The sequence below is a fragment of the Pelobates fuscus genome, chromosome 1 (assembly GCF_036172605.1).
Source record: "Pelobates fuscus isolate aPelFus1 chromosome 1, aPelFus1.pri, whole genome shotgun sequence".
In the NCBI taxonomy this organism is placed as follows: Eukaryota; Metazoa; Chordata; class Amphibia; order Anura; family Pelobatidae; genus Pelobates; species Pelobates fuscus.
Genome location: NC_086317.1, coordinates 337,336,077 through 337,358,563, shown reverse-complemented (window position 1 = coordinate 337,358,563; position 22,487 = coordinate 337,336,077). Strand labels below are relative to the sequence as shown.

General features: G+C 44.3%; 1 protein-coding gene across 1 annotated transcript in view; it reads right to left on the bottom strand.

Annotated features, from left to right (window-relative positions):
* Positions 1–22,487, bottom strand: part of LOC134572372 (G-protein coupled receptor 183-like) — a 59,811-nt gene that overhangs the window by 12,578 nt on the left and 24,746 nt on the right. The window contains exon 2 of the mRNA XM_063431334.1: positions 12,206–12,291. Coding sequence (XP_063287404.1) covers positions 12,206–12,291 — 86 coding nt within the window. The remainder of the gene's footprint in view (positions 1–12,205; positions 12,292–22,487) is intronic.

The window sequence follows — 22,487 nt, the reverse complement described above, 5'->3', positions numbered from 1 at the left end:
GGATGCCCAGTTAGGATTAATAGTGATAAAGGAACTCCTTTCGCTTCAGCAGTTACACAGCAGGTTTGTAAAATGTTGTGAATTTCATTTACCCCATCACCCTCAGTCATCAGGGCAAGTAGAAATGATAAATAGAACGATAAAGGAGAAATTGACAAAAGGAGGCTTGGGTAGCACACGTAATTGGCCAGACAATTTGCCAGCAGTTTTAGCTGAAATCAGAATGACCCCTAGTTCAACTACGGGTTATTCACCATTTGAAATTTTAATGGGGAGACCTTTTCCAACTTCATGGTGTAAGTTCAAAGGTGCTTCGATGGTGAGTGGAGACCTAAATGTTGTGTTATATGTATTGAACCTTGTAGACGAATTGAATGGCATCTATGGTGATTTGTCTCTATCTCTTCCTCATCCTTCAGGTACAACCACACATCCTTTCAGGCCTGGAGACCAAGTCTTGGTGAAATCCCTCTTCAAATCTGGAACCTTTGATCCACCATACAGTCCTTCAACAACCGTTGTTGCCATCACAAGAAGAGCTGTTCTGACCGAGGAGAACCAGATGTGGATTCATGAAAGCTGATTAGAAAGATGTCCCATCAAGCACTCTGGATATTCCAAGCAAAGAATGATCAACCTCAGACTGATCCAGAATGAACAATAGTGCTCGGTGCACCCTAATTATTCTTCTTTCCATGGGACTTGGTTATGCGCTGATTAATATTATTTGATCCCAAAGAACAGTGATAGTAAAATATGTTATTAATATATTTCACTCTAAGCAGGCTGTATCTTCTTCATCATGGGAAACAGACAATCATTTTATTGGATCTGCAAAGAATTTATACCAAGCCCTAAAATTTAACTAATTGTTTAATAAACCTTAATTCATCCAGGAGGGAGGGACGGTCTTATTATAGCCATGGCTCCCCGGAGATTTTCTTCAGAAATAACGGTTCTGACGTTTTTTTTCTTCCCTGAGTGCTATAATAGACATTTCATTAATTTACTGATATGTTATTCTTTCAGAATAAAAGATTGGAATGAAATGGATTAATGACACAATTGATTAAGTAATGTCAGGATGCTCTATTATAACAGCTGGCCTTTGATCCTGATTTTGTTATAAGATCTGTGTTTTCCCCATTAAATTTAGGAGCAGTATTTTGTCATACACTTGTGTGATGGAGTACTGCCCTCCGAGCTCATATTTCTGCTGTGTCCATTCCTTGTCTTCATACCTGAGAGAAAACATTGCTGTCTGCTGAATTTAAACCACAACACATATCAAAAGAGGTTGCCATCAAAGGGTACAGCAAAGATGACTCTTTAAATTTTGGGAACAAGCCTTTCCAGTGTTTATTTACTAACAGATATGTGAGAAGGGGGTTGAGTTTTGCCATAGACTATCTATCTCTTTCATAACTGCATGATACAGGTTTGCTGGAACTCTCTGGAAAAAGGGGTTGGATGTACCATTTTTTGGGAGGCACAATGGATTATGGGATATCTAGTTAAGGACTCCAAGAATTGGTCTTGGGTAGGAGAACTCTGGAAACAGAAGTGCTCTGGGTCAGGAGACTCACAAGATGGTGAACTGAGAGGTGCTGTCCTAAGATAAAGGCGCACAGAGAAGTTTTTCCTTTAAGTGTTTAAGTATTGTCATTTACCATGTATCTATTGGTTATGGACTGGATGTGTTTATAATGTGTATTTTGTGTGTATATTCTTTTAACTGTAACTTTGTAACTTTGTCTGTAACTGTAACCTACGTCAGTATTAATATGCATTTTTCTACACACTTGTAATTGTGCCTTATTTGTCACACATTCCCTAAAGAATAACCTTGTAAAAGAGTCATAATTAAGTGTTCTTGCATAGCAAGACCACTTAATGTTATCTCACATATATATTAATCTTATTATAGCCAAATTTACCACCCTAACTCCTCCCACAGTTTTTACACTACATAGACAGAAATATACCGAAACGTGTTCCCGATTGGATTGCTATTACTTTGTGGAATGTTTCGCCGAATGGTTCACCGAATATCGTCGGAATATGTTCAAAACTAGAGTGGGAGCTGGCAAAAGCTGAAAAATCAGGACAGGATTTCTAAACTGCCACCACTTCCTCATTTTCAAGCCCACCTACACAAATTTTATATCAAAACGTTCAGCTATCCTTGCTACCACTAGAAATGTCCACGGCTAAGCCATAGTCCTGATAGTTTTCACAATATGACCATTTGTTTGCAACTCATGCCGTCCATTGACATTCATTGAAACTTCACTCTAGCCAGCTCAAAGGGCAATTTCTAAACTGTGACTGTGCCTTCATTGTTAAGACATGCTATGTATCAAAATGTAGGTCTGGGTCTTGTGATTCTCTCAATATAAAGCTCTTCACTGTAGGATGTATAGTTTTTAAAATACAACCATTTGAAGATGGCAACCACCAAAATACTCTGACCTGTGCCAGGCTGGAGCAGCAAGCGATGTCATAGACAGGGCCTTTTTTTTTTTTTTATTCTTTATTTTTGCACACGATAGGCAACGCAAGAATATTACAACTTTGAGGCTTGCGCATAAGCCAGAATACAAAAGATCAGCCTAGTAAACACAATAATTGACATCATCCCAGATGCCAAGCCACTTTATAAATTCTATACAACTTGCCTCCCATCGAGGATTTTGTGTTTTTTAAATCACCATTTGTACTCGACAGGTAGAGCAAGTATACTTTAACTGTGAGGCCTACGCAGAAGCCAACTCATTATACAGAATCATGAGACAATCATGCGTATTCGGAGTAATACATAACGGAATTCCCGATTCTAACCCGGTCCCGGGCCTCTTATGGTTTGCCCCCTATCAAGGAAATTTTTTACTTTATGAGCCTAATATCAGGGTTGCCAGTGATCTATGACATCCTAGTGGGTTAGCCAAAAAGCTCAGCTGTTCCTTCAAACCCTTTAATCAGGCTAGAGAGAAGAGGGGAAAGAACAATAAAAAAGAAAAAAGGAAAGAGAATTAGGACAAAGAGAGGGGGGGTCACCCCCAAAGGTATAAGAGAAGAGAGGAGTATAGAGAGAAGAGGGCGATGCCACAGTTAGCAGAGAAGAAGAAAAAAGTAGTGGGGGGGGGGGGGGGGGGGGAGGAGGGAGGAGGGCGGTCCACCGATTATGGATCAAGGTCTCAGCTTCCATCTCAGTCACACCGGGTCATAGGCCACCGGCCTATCTCCCTCTGTCTCTATTCGATCCTAGGACACAGTTGTCCCAAGGTTCCCACAGTTTCAGGAACTTCTCTACTGAGCCTTTCACCCTTGCCGTCAAGTCGTCCATTATTCTGCAGTCCCTTATTTTGGGTACTACTACTTGTACATCAGGGCCCTCTGGCAATAGCCATGCGGTAGCAATTGCTCTGCGAGCACACAGGGTATAGACAGGGCCTTTTGTACTGCTAATGTTTTTAGAAATGTATGTTTTAATGTAACTGTGAAGCAGTTTGGGCAACAACGTTGCAATTAAATGTGCTATATAAATAAATAATAACAGTTACTCCGCCCACTCCAGTTGTAGACTACTGGTGGAGGCAAGAACACTTCACACAATTTCCCCAGAAATTGCAGCTTTTCTAGTTTCTTATAATCTCTTTATACTAATAGACACCTAGTGCTATTATATCACATTCCTACACAAAATACCCATGGTGTATGCGCGATAATGTATTATGTATTATTATGATTATGAAAGGTTATCCCCTCTTCCAGAGTTTTCAATGTGTCATAAGAAAAAGAGGAGTTTAAAAATAAATGCAGCATGTGTGGTGAGACTAAACCGGCCCAGTGTGTCAAGAGTCAAGAAACTATCATAAGTAGTCTGCACTATGAGAGACAGTATCACCAAAGCCATAATATCCTTCAGCATGAAGCACTAAAGAGGCTCTAAATACATGTATTAAGAGGGCTGCGAGGATTTGTTTCTATTAACAAAGTGTGCATTATACTGCCACATGTCCCAAATATGGCAATTTGTTGCAATGATTTGTTTATACCAGAAAAAGAGTTGCACACCTTCATCAATCGAGATTCTCTACAGATATAGGAAGATTAAGTGCTGGATGGATTTTTTTGCTTTGGGCTACTTGGGTAATCAATCAACAAAATAGATTTACAGACTATTATCGGCTGTGATGAATTCTTCTTAAAGCCAACTAACACTTCACACCCAAAGACACTTAAAGCGGCACTGTCATGCAGAACTTACCTTTCCTCAATCTCTTTTCTTCTCCCCCTCTCTCAGGATCTGTTCTTCTTTTCTTCCTGCCTTCTTTAGTTTTCTTTAAAATCATAAGACAAAGTAGGGACTCTTTGCCTTATGGAGGTTTCCTCCGCTTGACCAGCTCTGACCAGCGGAGGAGCAAAGTGTGCTTCATTTCCGCTGGTCAAAGCAATTTTCCCATGATCCCTAGCTTTCCTCCCTGTTCCCACAATGCTTCCTGTCAGTATTGCCGAACGTCCTGTCACTTAGACAGAACGCCGGCAATACTACCGAATTGCATCCTAACAGAATGAGAAGAGTTTCTCCATTCGTGTTAGGATGCAATTCGCGACTTTGTTCGGATCGCAATTTCATTCGCATGAATGAAACTCCGATCCTATTCGTGCTGTGGCTGCGTCTTGCAGCCGCTTAGTAGATAGCCCCCTAACTCCCACGGTATCAGGGAGCTATCTACTAAAAGGCTGAAAGACCTAAATTGGTCTTTCAGCCAAATTTACTAATACTAAGTAAAGATTACTTAGTATTTGTAAATTATGCACCTACTCGCTATACTGCGAGTAGGGGCATGTCTAGTAAGCAGTGAGCAGCCTGTGGCTGCTCACTGTTTAAAAAACAAACAACTACTAACCACTCCACCCTCCCCCCCTCCTGCGCGGGCAGGTGGGGGCTCCCTAAATAACAATTAGGTGGGGGGGACCTGTTGTCCTACCCCCGGCCCCCACCCATGGTCGATGGGTGAGGGCCCTAAATGACAATAGGTGGAGCTACTGTCCTCCCCTCCCTCACCTCCCCTCCCTCACCTATTGTCCACCCCTCGCCCCCACCCCTGCACGGCGGGTGGGGGCCCTAAATAAGGATAAAGGGGGGGGACCTACTGTCCTCCCCCCAGCCCCCACCCCTGAGCGGTGGCTGGGGGCCCTATATAAGAATAGTGGAGGGGACCTACTGTCCTCCCACCCTGGCCCCCAGCCCTGAGTGGTGGGTGGGTGCCCAAAAAAAACAATAAGGGGGGGGACCTACTGTCCTCCCACCCTGGCCCCCGACCCTGAGTGGTGGGTGAGGGCCCTAAAAAAACAATAAGGGGGGGACCTACTGTCCTTGCCCCCTGGCCCCCACCCCTGAGCGGTGGGTGGGGGCCCTAAAAAAAATCAATAAGTGGAGCGGTGGGTGGGGGCCCTAAATAAAAATTCATTCCCCCCCCAATCAAGTTGACTAGGGGTACCAAGCCCCTGGTCATACCCCACCCAAATAAAACTATCCCCTACCTGCCCCCCTTACCCTAAAAATAGTGAGAGGGGAATAAAATAACTAACCTGTAAGCAAAAATTAAACTTACCATTTGACATCTTCTTTTTTCTAAAATCTTCATTTTTCAGCCCCAAAAAAGGCCAAATAAAAAGCCATCATACCCGTCGAATTTAAAATAAAATAAAAAACCCGAGCGCAAAAAAAATCCCAACGAAAAAGAAAAAACCCGACACTAAAAAAATTCATCCATCTTCACCCATGGAGGGCTCCGCGCAGACTGAGCTCTGCAGGTAGGGGGAAGGCTTATAAAGCCTTGCCCCGCCCTGCAATTAGACTAAGAACACTCTGATTGGTTGGTTTAAGCCAATCATAGTGCTCTTTGTCATTTTACACAGCGTGGGAAAATTCCAAAGAACTTTCACCAGGCTGTGTATTACCATCTTCTTCTGTATAGCGAATGTATTGGATTGTACATATTGCACTATTGGTCCCTTCTACTTTCTGTCTTTCATATAAGTGGATTTACCTGGAAAGAGACACTGAGGACACTTTTCACGATTAAGCACGTTACTACTACCATTTGACCTGAGTAAGATCCTTCCAATTGGACTTTTTCACTATTATTTATTGTTTATTTGGACTTTTTTTTTTATCTGGGACTTCTGTTGTATATTGTTTTTATCTACCAATATTAGATTTGGAGCAGATGTCCTTCGGCGCTGGGTCAGGCTCCGCCCACACTCCTCCCCAGTCGGCGTCAGCCGGCGGGGGAGACCTAATGCGCATGCGCTCGCTTTAGGATCTCCCCATAGAAAAGCATTATTCAATGCTTTCCTATGGGGATTCTGGCGACACTGGAGGTCCTCATGCATCGCGTGAGGACATCCAGCGTCATCTAGATGACCAAACAAAAGTCGTCTACGAACTCGGAAGTCCCTCTAGTGGCTGTCTACCAGAGGAAGACTTAACCCTGCAAGGTAATTATTGCAGTTTATAAAAACATCAATAATTACACTTGCAGAGTTAAGGGTGATGGGAGTTGGCAGCCAGGCCAACTTCAATGGGCTGAAGTGGTCTGGGTGCCTACAGTGTCCCTTTAACCATTAGCGTTAGTCGTGGACCAGTAAAAATACATGTTAGCAGTATATGTTTTCTTTACTAAAGGTATGTATACAAATTCATTTTTCCATTTTCCAGTAGTCTACTGCCATCTAGTGAATTAAACAATTTTTATGATATTCATAATAAATGATGAACTCTATTAGTATAAACTCAATTGTTTTAAAAGAGATAAAAGTTGAAAAAACAATTTTTATCACTCCACAATTTATCATCCATTTTCTATTCAAGAATATGACTTGTAACTGAGACAAATATGTCAAACTCCTATTAACGTGCAATAATTCGAAAATCAAGAAAAATAGATTAATCTATTTTTACATATGTTTCGATAGATATGCTAGTTATCTAAAAATTATAATTGGCAAAATTGAAAAAAAAGTTTTGTTTTTTTTAAACAATTTCACATTTGTAACTTGCTAAATGAGCATGTAAAATCTTGTGAGGTAATTGAGTAAGAAGTAATTACTAGTGGACATACGTAGCAAAAATGTTAAATTGTTATTGTCCTAATGTCTTGAAGTCATATTTGTAAAGATAATCTGAAACGATGCAATACGCATCATCTATGCAACTAAAATCAAACAGAGAGATAAGAAATTAAATTTCTAACTGCAACCTTTGCTGACTAAAGTCAACACTGGTTATTTATTGTACATTAAGTCCAGCTGTGCTTTATACAGTCTGAATTGTTACTCGAATGATATCTGTTAACACATTCACTACCAAGTAGTTTGAAAAAAATGAACAAATCCAAGTATTTTGGGTGTCCTCGAAAGTAATATTTAAATGTATTTTTCGTTTCAATATGGTTATACAGCATATTATGTAATGGAAACAAAACCAACACATTTAGGTGTGCAGAAACACTTTTCAAGATCATTTACCAAATAATGAAGCTACAGATAAGAAAACACTGTTGTAGATCAATTACATACCTGAATATGTAACGTAGACATTTACCCCACAAATTCTATAACCCTCTCACATTTATGATATCCTATATGTTCTTGTATCATGCATATATATGGCAGCTTTGGGCACATACTAATACATTGGGGCTGTTGTGTACTATGGTCGTTGCTGACGCCCAAGAGTAGTGGGAGTTTGAGCTCAGGACTTGTGTTTGTGTATTTGTATTCACTTTTGTATCACACAGCTATGTTACAATGCTGCCGCCCACCCCATGTGTTCCCTATTAAGGGTTAATAAGCATGTAGGGATGTTTATAAAAAATACCCCTCTCATTAGAGATAGTCTCATTAGAGATATCTTTGACTTAAGGAAACAAGGTGAATAGTCAGAATAGGACCTACCTAAGAAGTTTGCCTTGACGTTGCAGGTGGGCATCCCTGTAATGGCCATTGGAGTAACTAAACATCTCCATTTGTTTAAATATGCATAGGGATTTGGGAAGGGCACAGGTAACTTTTTTTCTTTGGTACATACTAATACATGCACACACAGAGACACTCTGATACATGCACATGCATGTGAGTGGGGGAATTGCGTGCAGTGTGTTTTTTGTATGCTTCTGATCTGAATGTGTATATTGTGTTCATGTCAACATTTTGTTGTGTGCATGAGAAAAGGCTGTGTGTGTATATGAGTATGACTACCTGTGGGGATGTGCATGTATATGAGGGTGACAATGTGTGTAGAACGGTGACTGTGGAGAAGGTGAGGGAGTCTGTGGCAGGGTGTGTGTGACACGGTGGGTGACAGGGTGACTGACACTCACGGGGCAGGGTAAGAGAGGCTGGGTGTGACAGGGTGAATGGGGTGGTGGCTGTTGTAGATTGAGAGTGGGGAGGCTGTGTTTTTGTGTTCAACCTTCTCACACATTGTTTCTTTATGTGTATGTATATGTATATATATATATATATATAAATAACAAACAGAAGATAGTGCGTAGGCGCTTCACTGAAATTTTGACAGTTCTGTATATGGTGAAAATATACAATGAATGGTGTAACCGGTACCCTAGTGCTTCCCTAATGCACCAGATTTACATAATACAATTAAAAGAAACATATACCAGTATATACACCTCCCCAATGTGATCACAGCAGAAATTTGTAATATTACCAATATAGGACCAATATGGGACTGGACTGTAATGCAAACAGCGTGGAACTGGATTTGGGTATAAACTAAAATAGAGAAAAAATAAAAGACAACAACATAGTGCAAACTGTATAATAAAAAATGTGTAATAGATAAGTGTGTGACTCTCACTCACATTCTCCAGAGCCGTGCCAGGCTCTGTAAAACAGGCTCAGGAGGAGCAACTGAGATTGATCATGAATTTCAGTGGCTCTCTGTAATGATCGATTGAGTATATGAGGCGAATAGCCTCTCTGTAAGAAAGATTGTTGCATTGCTTCCATTTGATCTTTGATATTATCTGGGTCTGAATTGTTCCTCAATACTCTGAGAAACTGTGAGATCGGGAGAGATCTCTTAAGCGCCCCTGGAGGGGCCCCTCTTCATCTTTCGACACCATGATTCAAGACTTAAATGACATTGATTCCCCTGTACGTCTGAGTCACAGTAGTGATGCCAACAGGATCCAATTTCTCGACGTAGAGATATATCGAACACAGAACTCTATAGGTTACACCCTATACCAGGGGTAGGCAACCTTCGGCTCTCCAGATGTTGTGGACTACATCCCCCATAATGCTCTTACACACATAATGCTGGCAAAGCATCATGGGAGGTGTAGTCCAAAACATCTGCAGAGCCGAAGGTTGCCTATGCCTGCCCTATACAAAAAAACATCTGATCGCAACACTGTGTTACATGCCACCAGCTTTCATCCAGGGGCGCTTAAGAGATCTCTCCCGATCTCACAGTTTCTCAGAGTATTGAGGAACAATTCAGACCCAGATAATATCAAAGATCAAATGGAAGCAATGCAACAATCTTTCTTACAGAGAGGCTATTCGCCTCATATACTCAATCGATCATTACAGAGAGCCACTGAAATTCATGATCAATCTCAGTTTAAAACCACTACGACTCTCCAGGACCCTGCAATTATCACACTACCATTCCTGTATCATACAGCAAGCGACCAGATCGCTAAGGTGATCCGAAAAAGATGGGACCTCCTGGCCGCAGATCCTACATTGCACCCCACATTCTCTCATCCTCCTCGCATTGCTTTTAGACGCAATCGCAATCTAAGGGACATTTTGGTAAAAAGTGATTACATCAACCAATACGAGACAAAAAAAGGACACACGAAAATGGGTTGCTTCAAATGCACTAACTGTGTTACCTGCGGACACATGCTCACAGGTCCATCTTTTGCTCATCCACACTCAGGAAAACGATATCTCATTAGACACCACATCACTTGCCTCACGGATCATGTGGTTTACCTCATATCATGCCCCTGTGGACTTTATTATGTGGGGAAAACGGACCTCACATTACGAGATAGAATGCGGGGTCACCGTTCAGGCATCATGACCGCCTTTAGAGACGGCAAGACGGAGAAACCGGTGGCCAAACATTTCTTAGAAGTAAATCATCGACTCCCGACTCTCAAATTTATAGCCATCGACCACATCCCCCCGCTGCCCAGAGGAGGCGACCGCTCTAAAAGCCTGCTTCAACGCGAAGCATACTGGATAAAGACACTAGACACAGTGCACCCTAGAGGCCTTAACGAATATATATCGTTTCACTCATTCCTGGATAGTCGTTAAATATATTCTCTCACATAGATCTCTAGAAATAGGTGTCTTGCATCTCTTATCAAGTAAATGTTTAAATATGTAATATATACAGGCATCTCTTAGTTTATTGCCCAGACTTTGTTGCTTATTTTTAATACTTCGTATTGATGTAGTTTAGCTATGTCTTACTTTTCATGCCTTACTTCTCATGTCCTCACTATTTTGTACATATGCAAATAGATCTGTTCGGTTTTGTACATACACTCTTATTCATAACCCACTCTTTTCCCCTTTCCCTCCCCCCTCCCTTACTTAGATTTGTACACACGTTTTGTTGTCACATCGGGTGGCTTTATCACCACACACATCTTTGTTTGACTATTCCTCACTCTCCGTCACACCTTTTTCTATTCTTCACTTTCTTGCCCTGCTATGAGACCATATACTTAGTCTTGTTTATTCCAACCCTATTCTTGCCACTGTCGCACATTTTCTCATCACGATACATCATATACACTCACTTTTTCACCATATCCGGATCTCTCCCATTACAGACATGCACAATTGATTAAATTCAGGCTCGGACATAGCTACTATACATTTCTCATTACAGACTTTAGATTGTCTTCCCATGTTTTTAAACTCTTAAATCTTCACTTTTTTTACGCACGCGCACTTATCGGAGGTTTCCATGGTAACTTGACGCTCACTCACGACCTCTACGGGTCGCGAACCTCTGACGTCATCACTTAGTGACGCATGTTGCACGCTATACCGCAATGATCACACAGCGGTTACACATGATTGTGGGGCATCACGGTCACGTTAGGGTAAGTAATTACCTCTTAATTACTCTTGCTATATAAAGACACTGTTTTAAGTTTTATGTCATCTTGATAAAGACCTGCGGGTCGAAATGTCGATTCTCCTGTACACAGATAAATAATTTTTTTTCACCAAGTCCTTTGGAGTGCTCTGGTTCATCATTTCTTTATATATATATATATATATATATATATATATATATATATATATGTATATATACATATACAAGATATACAAGGAGACCAAGATAAGAGCTTCCCTCTAGGAGAAGGGCTGCAATGAAATATATATGTATAAACATACTGGTCTGCACCTTCTGTGACGTGCAGACCTCGATCAGGGAACCAACTGCAGTGCCGGGCAGGGAGATATTTCGATGTGCCCACCAGTCGGCACAGCTGCAGGAAATCCCAGGAGAGCTGATGTTGTAATGGGAGAGCCAGGTCTGGTGTCTAGGAGCTCAATAGATAACCCATTGCAAATTAAGTTAGTTTCCAAAAAAAAATGTTTATATTTAAATTGTGTATACCTGATTCTGGCATATGGCTGCATACCATGGGAATTGTGTATACATGAATACCAGCATGAAGTAGTTGAGCAATTTTACAAATACTAAAGAATAAACCTTAGAGGGAAATCCATAACTGTTTCTTTTTTGTTGTCTGCATACGCCTTAGTGGGTATTTTTTATATTAGATGTTAAACTTAAAGTATAATAAATGTTACTTTATCAAAAAATCAGTTTACTGACACCCATTTATTTGAGATTTCACTATATGTACAATATGCAGGAATATTTCAGGCGTTGGTTATTACAACGGTTATTTATTCAGAATCTTGCAAGTACAAACTAGCTCACACAATCTTGCAGGTTTGTTATTATGTAAAAAAATTGAAATGTTACTTTATTGTAACATCATTAAATTATAGGTAAAAACATTGCCCTTATTAATGACTTTTTAAGTTTATGCATAAATCAGATGGATAGTTATTTTTTTAATCTAACCATATGAATCTCAGATCTAGGTTTATGACTCACCAAACAGATGTTATTTCTCTTGCTTTGTCTTCTGAAGAATGTAGTATTTTAAATCGCTTCCCTTTATATACATTCTGTGCCGATCTCTGATAGAAATGTAACAGATTTGAACACAAGATATTTGCTTAAATCAGGCAAAAAAAGTTGTGGTTACAGTGAAAATATGTACATGTGAATCTACAAGATACCATGCGGCTTCCTTTTCCTGTTGTATATTTGTGGTGATTATTTTTCCACCAAACCAGGTTTAACCCCTTAAGGACACATGACATGTGTGACATGTCATGATTCCCTTTTATTCCAGAAGTTTGGTCCTTAAGGGGTCAATCCATATATATTTTGTCATGTTAAAACTCTTCTTAGAATTGCTCTGTTGCTATATACTATATATTGACTTTCCTTTCTAGGAAGCAAATCATAAAAAATAAACTTAAAGCATAGAACAAAATATATCCTTTTTGGTCTCCGACTCTCCTGTGATCTGGGGGTTCAGAAGGGCTGCAGGGGTTCAGAGAATTTTGTAATACTGCAGTACTAACAGCCAATAACTGCCTTGCATAAGCATGCGTACTAATATTTGTACAGAATATGAGAAAGTGAAATTGCTCATCATGCTAGCTTAGGGTCCCAGGAATTTCTTAAGCCCCAGTTTTTGCAAACCTCATGACTGCATCTTAAAGAGCACTGTGTGGGCTGCAGTGCGATATCCCTGCATGTTGCCCTACCTGTTTGGCTGCAGAGCAGGGCCAGATTAAGAGCCCAGGGGGCCTGGTGCTGAGAAGTATGATGGGGCCTAATTACAGAATCTTATCGACCAAAAACAATAAAACAGTCATACCTCCCAAGTGTCGTGTCGATGGAGATGGTGCTGGAGGAAAATTCAAAAGATGCAGCTTTTAATTTAGGTTTTCCATCTTTCAAGTAAATCCATACCTCCTAACAGCAGTGTCCAGTGAAGCAGGAAGTCAATGGGCAGGATAAAATGGTGGGCCACTGTCACAAATTACGCAAACCAGAACTGCCGAAAGGGGCGAACATGCCCAAAAAGGGGGCATGTCTGCCCAAAGAATTGGAAGGCCAGACTGGCATAAATGCATGTCAGGCTGCCTGCCAATCATGCAGGCTGGCAAACTAAGAGCATGCTATGCAGACAGCACTCTAAGCTTGGTATAAATGATGCGCATACCCCATGTCGCCTAGTGTCCCCTTGTGTCTCAGTGCAGGGCCGGACTGGCCCACCGGGATACCGGGAAATTTCCCGGTGGGCCGTTGGCACCTGGGGCCGGGCAGACATGTGGGTGTGCTGGCGGCCGCTGGAGGAACTGTTCTGGCGGCCGCAGGGGAAGCTGTGCTGTGTCTGCTCCCCTGCGGCCGCCAGAATAGTTCCTCCAGCGGCTGCCATCCCAGCTTCTCCAGTGCCGCCATCCTTGCTTATCCAGCGGCCGCCATCACACCCAGCTCTCTGCCCTGCATGACCCCCCTGGCCGGTCACCCACAGGTAATATGTGTTATGCTGTCACTGTGTGTGTGTGTGTCTGTCATGGTGTGTGTGTGTGTGTATGTGTCATGGTATGTGTCTGTCTGTGTCATTGTGTGTGTGTGTGTGTGTCTGTGTCATGGTGTGTGTGTGTCTGTCAGGGTGTGTGTCATGGTATGTGTCTGTCTGTTTCATGGTGGGTGTGTGTGTATCTGTGTGTCATTGTGTGTGTGTATGTGGCATGGTCTCTGTGTGTCATGGTATGTGTCTGTCTGTGTCATGGTGTGTGTGTGTGTCTGTCTGTGTCATGGTGTGTCTGTCTGTGTGTCATGGTCTGTCTGTGTCATGGTGTGGGTGTCTGTGTCATGGTGTAGGTGTCTGTGCCATGGTGTGTGTCTGTGTGTCATGGTGTGTGTCTGTGTGTCATGGCATGTGTCTGTGTGTCATGGCATGTGTCTGTGTGTCATGGCGTGTGTCTGTGTGTCATGGTGTGTGTCTGTCATGATGTGTGTGTTTGTGTCTGTGTCACGTTGTGTTTGTGTCTGTATCATGGAGTGTGTGTGTCTGTCTGTGTCATGGTCTGTCTGTCGTGGTGTGTGTGTGTCTGTCGTGGTGTGTGTGTGTGTCTGTCGTGGTGTGTGTGTCTGTCATGGTGTGTGTGTGTCTGTCATGGTATATGTGTGTGTCTGTCATGGTGTATGTGTGTGTCTGTCATGGTGTATGTGTGTGTCTGTGTGTGTTTTAAAAATAGTGTTTTTACTCACCTTTTTTTTTCCCCACGCCATGCTGGTCTCCCCTCGACTGGCCCTGCCTCTATGGCTGAGATCATCAAGCTTGCCATAGATTTGGCTGCAAAACGCTACACCAATCAGCATCTCCTCACAGAGATGCAATGAATCAATGTATCTCTATGGGGAACCTTCAGCGTCTCCAGAGCGTGGAGGACCTGAATGTATGTGCTGCACACTGTGCAGCACTGACACAGGAAGCACCTCTAGTGACCATCTGAGTGGCTGTCACTAGAGGTGTCACTTGGAAGCAATGTAAACACTGCCTTTTCTCTGAAAAGTCAGTGTTTACATTGAAAAGCCTGCAGGAACATGCTATAGACACCAGAACCACTACATTAAGCTGTGTGTGTGTGTGTGTGTGCGCGCCTGCTAGTGAGCTTGCTTGCTTGCATGTGTGTGTGTGTGTCTGCTACTGAATGAGCTTATGTATATCAGTGAGATTGTTTGTCTATGAGTATCAATGAACTTGTGTGTCAGTGAGATTGTCTGTGTCTGCATGTGAGTATGCTTACTGTATAATTAAACGTTTTACTATGAAAGGACCAATATTTTATATTAGAAAAAGCAATAAATATATATATATATATATATATATATATATATATATATATGTATGTATATATATATATATATATATATAATTACTCAATCATCTGGGGTGGCAAGACATAGCCTTACATATTACATGCGACAATATATGGCGCATTGACTTATGGGGCTGGCATAGATTTTTTTTCCAGGCTGCTTTGTATCCCCAGTCCGGCCCTGTCTCAGTGTCCCCAGGTCTCCCAGTGTCGCCTACTGTCTGGCTCTCCATGTCTCCCACACTGAGAGACATGGGGACACAGACTCTAGGGGCACTGGCTGGGAGACTTGGGGACACTGGGAGACATGGGAACACTAAGATATTTGGGGAAACTGGGAGACAAGTCTCACAGCATCCCCATGTCTTAAAGTGTCCCCTCATGTCTCCCAGTGTTCCCATGTCTCACAGTGTCCCCATGTGTCTTACAGTGTCCCCATGCATCTCACAGTATCCCCTGGTGTCACCTTGCCTCCTAGTGTCTGTGTCCCCATGTCTCCCAGTGCCCCCATGTCACTAGGTTACTAGGGACACAGAGACACTGAGAGACCTGGGGACACTGAGACACTTGGGGACACTGGGAGATATTGGGGCACTTGTAGATATAGACATGGGGACACTTTCACTACGGACACTGAGAGACATGGGGACACAGACACTGAGAGACATGGGGACACTGACCGACAGACTAGGTGACACTGTGTCCTGATGTCTCCAAGCACCCCCAAGTCTCCCAGCATCCAAGTGTCTCAGCGTCCCCAAGTCTCCCAGTCTCCTCAAGTGCCTTTGTTTCCTAGTGTCCACTAATGTCTCAGTGTCCCTATGTCTGCCTGCAGCCTTTCCCCCATCCCTCACTTACCTAAACTGTGGGCTGTCTCTGCAGGCTGGGTGCTGCTGTCTGGACTCTGTCCTGTGTAGCTGCTCCCCTGCGGATTAGTGAGTAGAGAGAGGCAGACATATGCTGTAACTTCCTATCCCTGCCTCTCTCCACATACAGCGACCCCTACTGGCGGGTGCTTATTGCAGAGTAATCTCCGTTTATACTGAGAAACATACCTGCATTTGTATCTCTTACTCCCACCTTCCCTCTTCTTATTCCCCCCTCCCCTCTTCTTATTCCCCCTCCCCTCTTACTCCCCCCACCCCTCTTCTTATTCCCCCCTCCCCTCTTCTTATCCCCCCTCCCCTCTTCTTATTCCCCCCTCTTCTTATTTCCCCCCTCCCCTCTTCTTATTCCCCCCCTCTCCCCTCTTCTTATTCCCCCCCTCTCCTTATCCCCCCTCCCATCTTCTTATTGCCCCCTCTCCCCTCTTCTTATCCCCCCTCCCGTCTTCTTGTTCCCCCCCTCTCCCCTCTTCTTATTCCCCCCTCCCCTTATTCCCCCCTCCCCTCTTCTTATTCCCCCCCTCTTCTTATTCCCCCCTCTCCCCTCTTCTTATCCCCCCTCTTCTTATCCCCCCTCTCCCCTCTTCTTATTCCCCCCTCTCCCCTCTTCTTATCCCCCCTCTCCCCTCTTCTTATTCCCCCCTCTCCCCTCTTCTTATCCCCCTCTTCTTATCCCCCCTCTCCCCTCTTCTTATCCCCCCTCCCCTCTTCTTATTCCCCCCTCCCCTCTTCTTATTCCCCCCACCCGCTCCCCTCTTCTTATTCCCCCCACCCTCTCCCCTCTTCTTATTCCCCCCCTCTTCTTATCCCCCTCCCCTCTTCTTATCCCCCCTCTCCCCTCTTCTTATTCCCCCCCTCTCCCCTCTTCTTATCCCCCCTCTCCCCTCTTCTTATCCCCCCTCTCCCCTCTTCTTATCCCCCCTCTCCCCTCTTCTTATCCCCCCTCTCCCCTCTTCTTATCCCCCCTCTTCTTATCCCCCCTCCCCTTATTCCCCCTCCCCTCTTCTTATTCCCCCCTCCCCTCTTCTTATTCCCCCTCTCCCCTCTTCTTATTCCCCCCCTCCCCTCTTCTTATCCCCCCTCTTCTTATCCCCCCTCTTCTTATCCCCCCTCTCCCCTCTTCTTATTCCCCCCCTCTCCCCTCTTCTTATCCCCCCTCTCCCCTCTTCTTATCCCCCCTCTCCCCTCTTCTTATCCCCCCTCTCCCCTCTTCTTATCCCCCCTCTCCCCTCTTCTTATTCCCCTCTCCCCTCTTCTTACCCCCCCTCTCCGCTCTTCTTATCCCCCCTCTTCTTATCCCCCCTCCCCTTATTCCCCCCTCCCCTCTTCTTATCCCCCCCCCTCTTCTTATTCCCCCTCTCCCCTCTTCTTATTCCCCCCTCCCCTCTTCTTATCCCCCCCTCTTCTTATCCCCCCTCTCCCCTCTTCTTATCCCCCCTCTCCCCTCTTCTTATTCCCCCCCTCTCCCCTCTTCTTATTCCCCCCTCTCCCCTCTTCTTATCCCCCTCTCCCCTCTTCTTATCCCCCCTCTCCCCTCTTCTTATCCCCCCTCTCCCCTCTTCTTATCCCCCCTCCCCTCTTCTTATTCCCCCCTCCCCTCTTCTTATTCCCCCACCCTCTCCCCTCTTCTTATTCCCCCCACCCTCTCCCCTCTTCTTATTCCCCCCACCCTCTCCCCTCTTCTTATTCCCCCCTCTCCCCTCTTCTTATCCCCCTCCCCTCTTCTTATCCCCCCCCTCCCCTCTTCTTATTCCCCCCCTCCCCTCTTCTTATTCCCCCCCTCCCCTCTTCTTATCCCCCCTCTCCCCTCTTCTTATCCCCCCCTCTCCCCTCTTCTTATCCCCCCTCTTCTTATCCCCCTCTCCCCTCTTCTTATCCCCCCTCTTCTTATCCCCCCTCCCCTCTTCTTATTCCCCCCACCCTCTCCCCTCTTCTTATTCCCCCCACCCTCTCCCCGCTTCTTATTCCCCCCACCCTCTCCCCTCTTCTTATCCCCCCTCCCCTCTTCTTATCCCCCCTCCCGTCTTCTTGTTCCCCCCCTCTCCCCTCTTCTTATTCCCCCCCTCCCCTTATTCCCCCCTCCCCTCTTCTTATTCCCCCCCCTCTTCTTATTCCCCCCTCTCCCCTCTTCTTATCCCCCCTCTTCTTATCCCCCCTCTCCCCTCTTCTTATTCCCCCCTCTCCCCTCTTCTTATCCCCCCTCTCCCCTCTTCTTATTCCCCCCTCTCCCCTCTTCTTATCCCCCTCTTCTTATCCCCCCTCTCCCCTCTTCTTATTCCCCTCTCCCCTCTTCTTACCCCCCCTCTCCGCTCTTCTTATCCCCCCTCTTCTTATCCCCCCTCCCCTTATTCCCCCCTCCCCTCTTCTTATTCCCCCCCCTCTTCTTATTCCCCCTCTCCCCTCTTCTTATTCCCCCCTCCCCTCTTCTTATCCCCCCCTCTTCTTATCCCCCCTCTCCCCTCTTCTTATCCCCCCTCTCCCCTCTTCTTATTCCCCCCCTCTCCCCTCTTCTTATTCCCCCCTCTCCCCTCTTCTTATCCCCCTCTCCCCTCTTCTTATCCCCCCTCTCCCCTCTTCTTATCCCCCCTCTCCCCTCTTCTTATCCCCCCTCCCCTCTTCTTATTCCCCCCTCCCCTCTTCTTATTCCCCCACCCTCTCCCCTCTTCTTATTCCCCCCACCCTCTCCCCTCTTCTTATTCCCCCCACCCTCTCCCCTCTTCTTATTCCCCCCTCTCCCCTCTTCTTATCCCCCTCCCCTCTTCTTATCCTTTCCTCCCCTCTTCTTATTCCCCCCCTCCCCTCTTCTTATTCCCCCCCTCCCCTCTTCTTATCCCCCCTCTCCCCTCTTCTTATCCCCCCCTCTCCCCTCTTCTTATCCCCCCTCTTCTTATCCCCCTCTCCCCTCTTCTTATCCCCCCTCTTCTTATCCCCCCTCCCCTCTTCTTATTCCCCCCACCCTCTCCCCTCTTCTTATTCCCCCCACCCTCTCCCCGCTTCTTATTCCCCCCACCCTCTCCCCTCTTCTTATCCCCCCTCCCCTCTTCTTATCCCCCCTCCCCTCTTCTTATCCCCCCTCTCCCCTCTTCTTATCCCCCCTCCCCTCTTCTTATTCCCCCCTCTCCCCTCTTCTTATCCCCCCCTCTCCCCGCTTCTTATCCCCCTCTCCCCTCTTCTTATCCCCTCCCCTCTCCCTTCTTCTTATCCCCCCCCTCTCCCCTCTTCTTATCCCCCCCTCTCCCCTCTTCTTATCCCCCCCTCTCCCCTCTTCTTATCCCCCCCTCCCCTCTTCTTACCCCCCCTCCCCTCTTCTTATTCCCCCCACCCTCTCCCCTCTTCTTATTCCCCCCACCCTCTCCCCTCTTCTTATTCCCCCCACCCTCTCCCCTCTTCTTATTCCCCCCCTCCCCTCTTCTTACCCCCTCCCCTGTAGCTGGCCGAGCCGGTCTCCGGTCCCCGGTCCCGGCCGGAGTGATAGGAAGGTGCTCAGTGTGCACTTTCCTGTCAGTGCGGCCGGTTACAGGAAACAGAAACTCCGCGCGGAACAGGAGTTTCTGTTTCCTGTAACCGGCCGGACTGACAGGAAGTGCACACTCAGTGTGCACCTTCCCATCACTCCGTCCGGGACCGCGGACCGGAGACCGGCTCGGCCAGCTAAAGGGGAGGGGAGGGAGGGGAGAAGCTGCTGCAGCCATTTGAGCGCTCTTTACAGAGCGCTCAGGCGGCTGCAGCAGCATTTAAAGGGCCGGCCCACCGCGGCTGGTCCTAAAAGAATTTCGGGCGGCCTGGGGGGCAATTGCCTCCCTGCCCCCCGGCCCAGCCCGCCCCTGCCTAGTGTGGTCACATAGGCTGCACCTTAGGTAGTTCTGACATTGTTTTCACTACAGTGAATTGAAAGTAAATTACAAATTTAAGTCCAGCATAGACAAACAATTCTGTGCTCCCAGTTCAGCTACATGCTTCTGTCATATATATTTTATTTTTTTTATAATTCTTTATTTTTTCCATCTTGGTAGACATAGTGATAGCTCGTTAGCATATTAGCTTGTGCAGAAGCCAAGTAACATGTCATGCATTTGAACATTGTTATATAATAAACAACCATAGACACTGCACATTCATTGTAAGTCATATCTTCGTCACCGTCCACCAAGGAGTTTTGAATGAACTCTTACTTGTGTCCCGTTCTATTTCCAACACGTTTTTTCACTAATGCTGACTTGTGATTTGCCCCCTTCTCTATATCACCTTTTTAAGATTCATTCATGTTTGGTGTGTTGTTGTGTTACTCTTTGGTGGATATAGTTGCGTGACCAGGTACCTACATGGTACATTTAAGTAGACGTATAGGTTTGTGTAATGCGACTCGCACAGTGTTATTGTCTTTGTCACAAGCCTAAATATACTGTTGTTGGCGACACATTTTGACATTTACACAGTAAGCGGTTAAAGAAAAGAGGGGGGAGTAAAGGATAGAGAGAGGAGGGAAGGGGGAGGGAATCCTCAAGCGGAGATCGGAGTTTCGTCTGGATTACACCCGCTTACACTCGGGGCTCTCATATATATTTTATAGCAGCATTATACAGGTTACTGTTAAATATATTAAAAACAATTTCGGAGGTGTTATTTTACAATGTATCATATTTCATCAAGACTTTGATCTTGGGTCAAAGTTATTTTCACAAACTTGTATCAAATGAACAATCATCTTTAAGGGAAGTCTATAATAAAACATAGTATTTGTGACCTTTGATATGTACAGTGGTTAAACAAACTTAATTATTTGTGAAAAGTTATCTAACCTCCATCTCTGCTTATAGGAATACAGTTTGTCTTGAAGCAATGTGTCCCATACATGCTTATAAACACAGAGGTATGATGGTAACTTTTGGGTTTTGTTTGCTGTAACCTTTTGAATTTTGAGTAATTTAGATAAGGCAGCACATGATGATATTAGTAAAAAAAAAACAAGTCAGTCATGTTTCCTGGTGAAAGGCTATGAAATTATGTTTTACAATCTAAGTTCCTTATCTGTCTAACTAAGTCTTTTGAAGCAATTTTTCATATCTCTGTTATCACATTGTTTAACCCCTTAAGGACACAGCTTCAGAAGCTTCTCTTACCCTTAAGGGCACAAGCATTTTTTGCATTTTTTGCTGTTTGTGTTCAACCACAATTTGCATCTCTCTAATTTATTGCACCAACACATATTATATACAGTTTTTTAGAGGACAAAAGGGGCTTTAATATGATGTCACATATACATATATAAATTCTAATTAATTATAAAAAAATTATTTAGGCAATAATAACGTGTGCATAATATATCCAGCTTAGGAAAAGTAATTCAAAATAAATTAATGTGTCTTGATTTATAGAGTACATAATATGTATAGTTTCCATGGAATCTAGTGGAACCAGAAGGCACATTCCTTTGATGACTCTTTCTTTTTTTTTTATAATTCTTTATTTTTGCAATGACAATGGGTGATACATTTCATAATAATATGTGTGTCTTGGTCTTTTACTTGTTTGTCGTGTCCCCAATCTGTCTAGATGTCATTGTCTGTCAATGTGGTTTTCCCAGGGTTCCGAGATCCTGGAGAATGTCTCATATTCGGGCTGTGAGTTTGTCCATGAGGTGGCATTCTTTGATTTTGTTAAGTACTGTGGTCATTGGGGGCGGGGGGGGGGGGGGGGGGGTGTCTGGTCGTAGCCAGGTCTGGGCCAGGGCTCTTCTAGCTGCTAGGGTTATCTTGTTGAGCAGTTGGTGGTGCGGTCTGGGTCAGTTGTCTAGGGGTTTGGCCAGCAGGAATGTCCATGGGTTTAGTTCTACCGGTCTGTCTAGAATTTGGGATAGTAGTGTTTGACTCTTTCTTTTTTAAATTTTATTGACCATCTTTATTTAAAAGAGTTTTCATAATGCACGCAATAATATGTGAGGGTTTGATATTTTTTCAGTAAATTTTCTTAACCCCTTAAGGACACATGACGTGTGTGACATGTCATAATTCCCTTTTATTCCAGAAGTTTGGTCCTTAAGGGGTTAAAGGGACTCTAAAGACAACAGAAAAAACACTTTTTGCTTAATAAAACAGTTTTTGTGTGCAGAGGGGTTTTAGAAAGTTACAGGGTCAAAATAGGGTTTGCAAATTAAGTTCTCTGGTTGTCAGGCAGGTCCCCCAATATATAATTAATAAATTTAGTATAATACACTGAGAATTAAATACTATTATATAAGTACACTGAGAATGATAGATAGATAGATAGATAGATAGACAGACTGTATAGTAGTGTGTGATATGCCTTATTTATATATAATTAGATTGTTTTACTCATTATATTCTGGGGGATCTGTCTGACAACCCACACAGTTCCCTTGAAGCCAATCTTGAAATACGGGCAATCCGAGTCATGTGATCCTTCGGTGGGATTGGCTGCAGAAGGACTGCATTAGTTGTCAGGCAGTCCTCCCGATCGAATCTGGCGAGGTAAGTATTATTCTAGTTGCTTCACTGGCACCGACGTTAGGACGTGCCATTGTGTCCT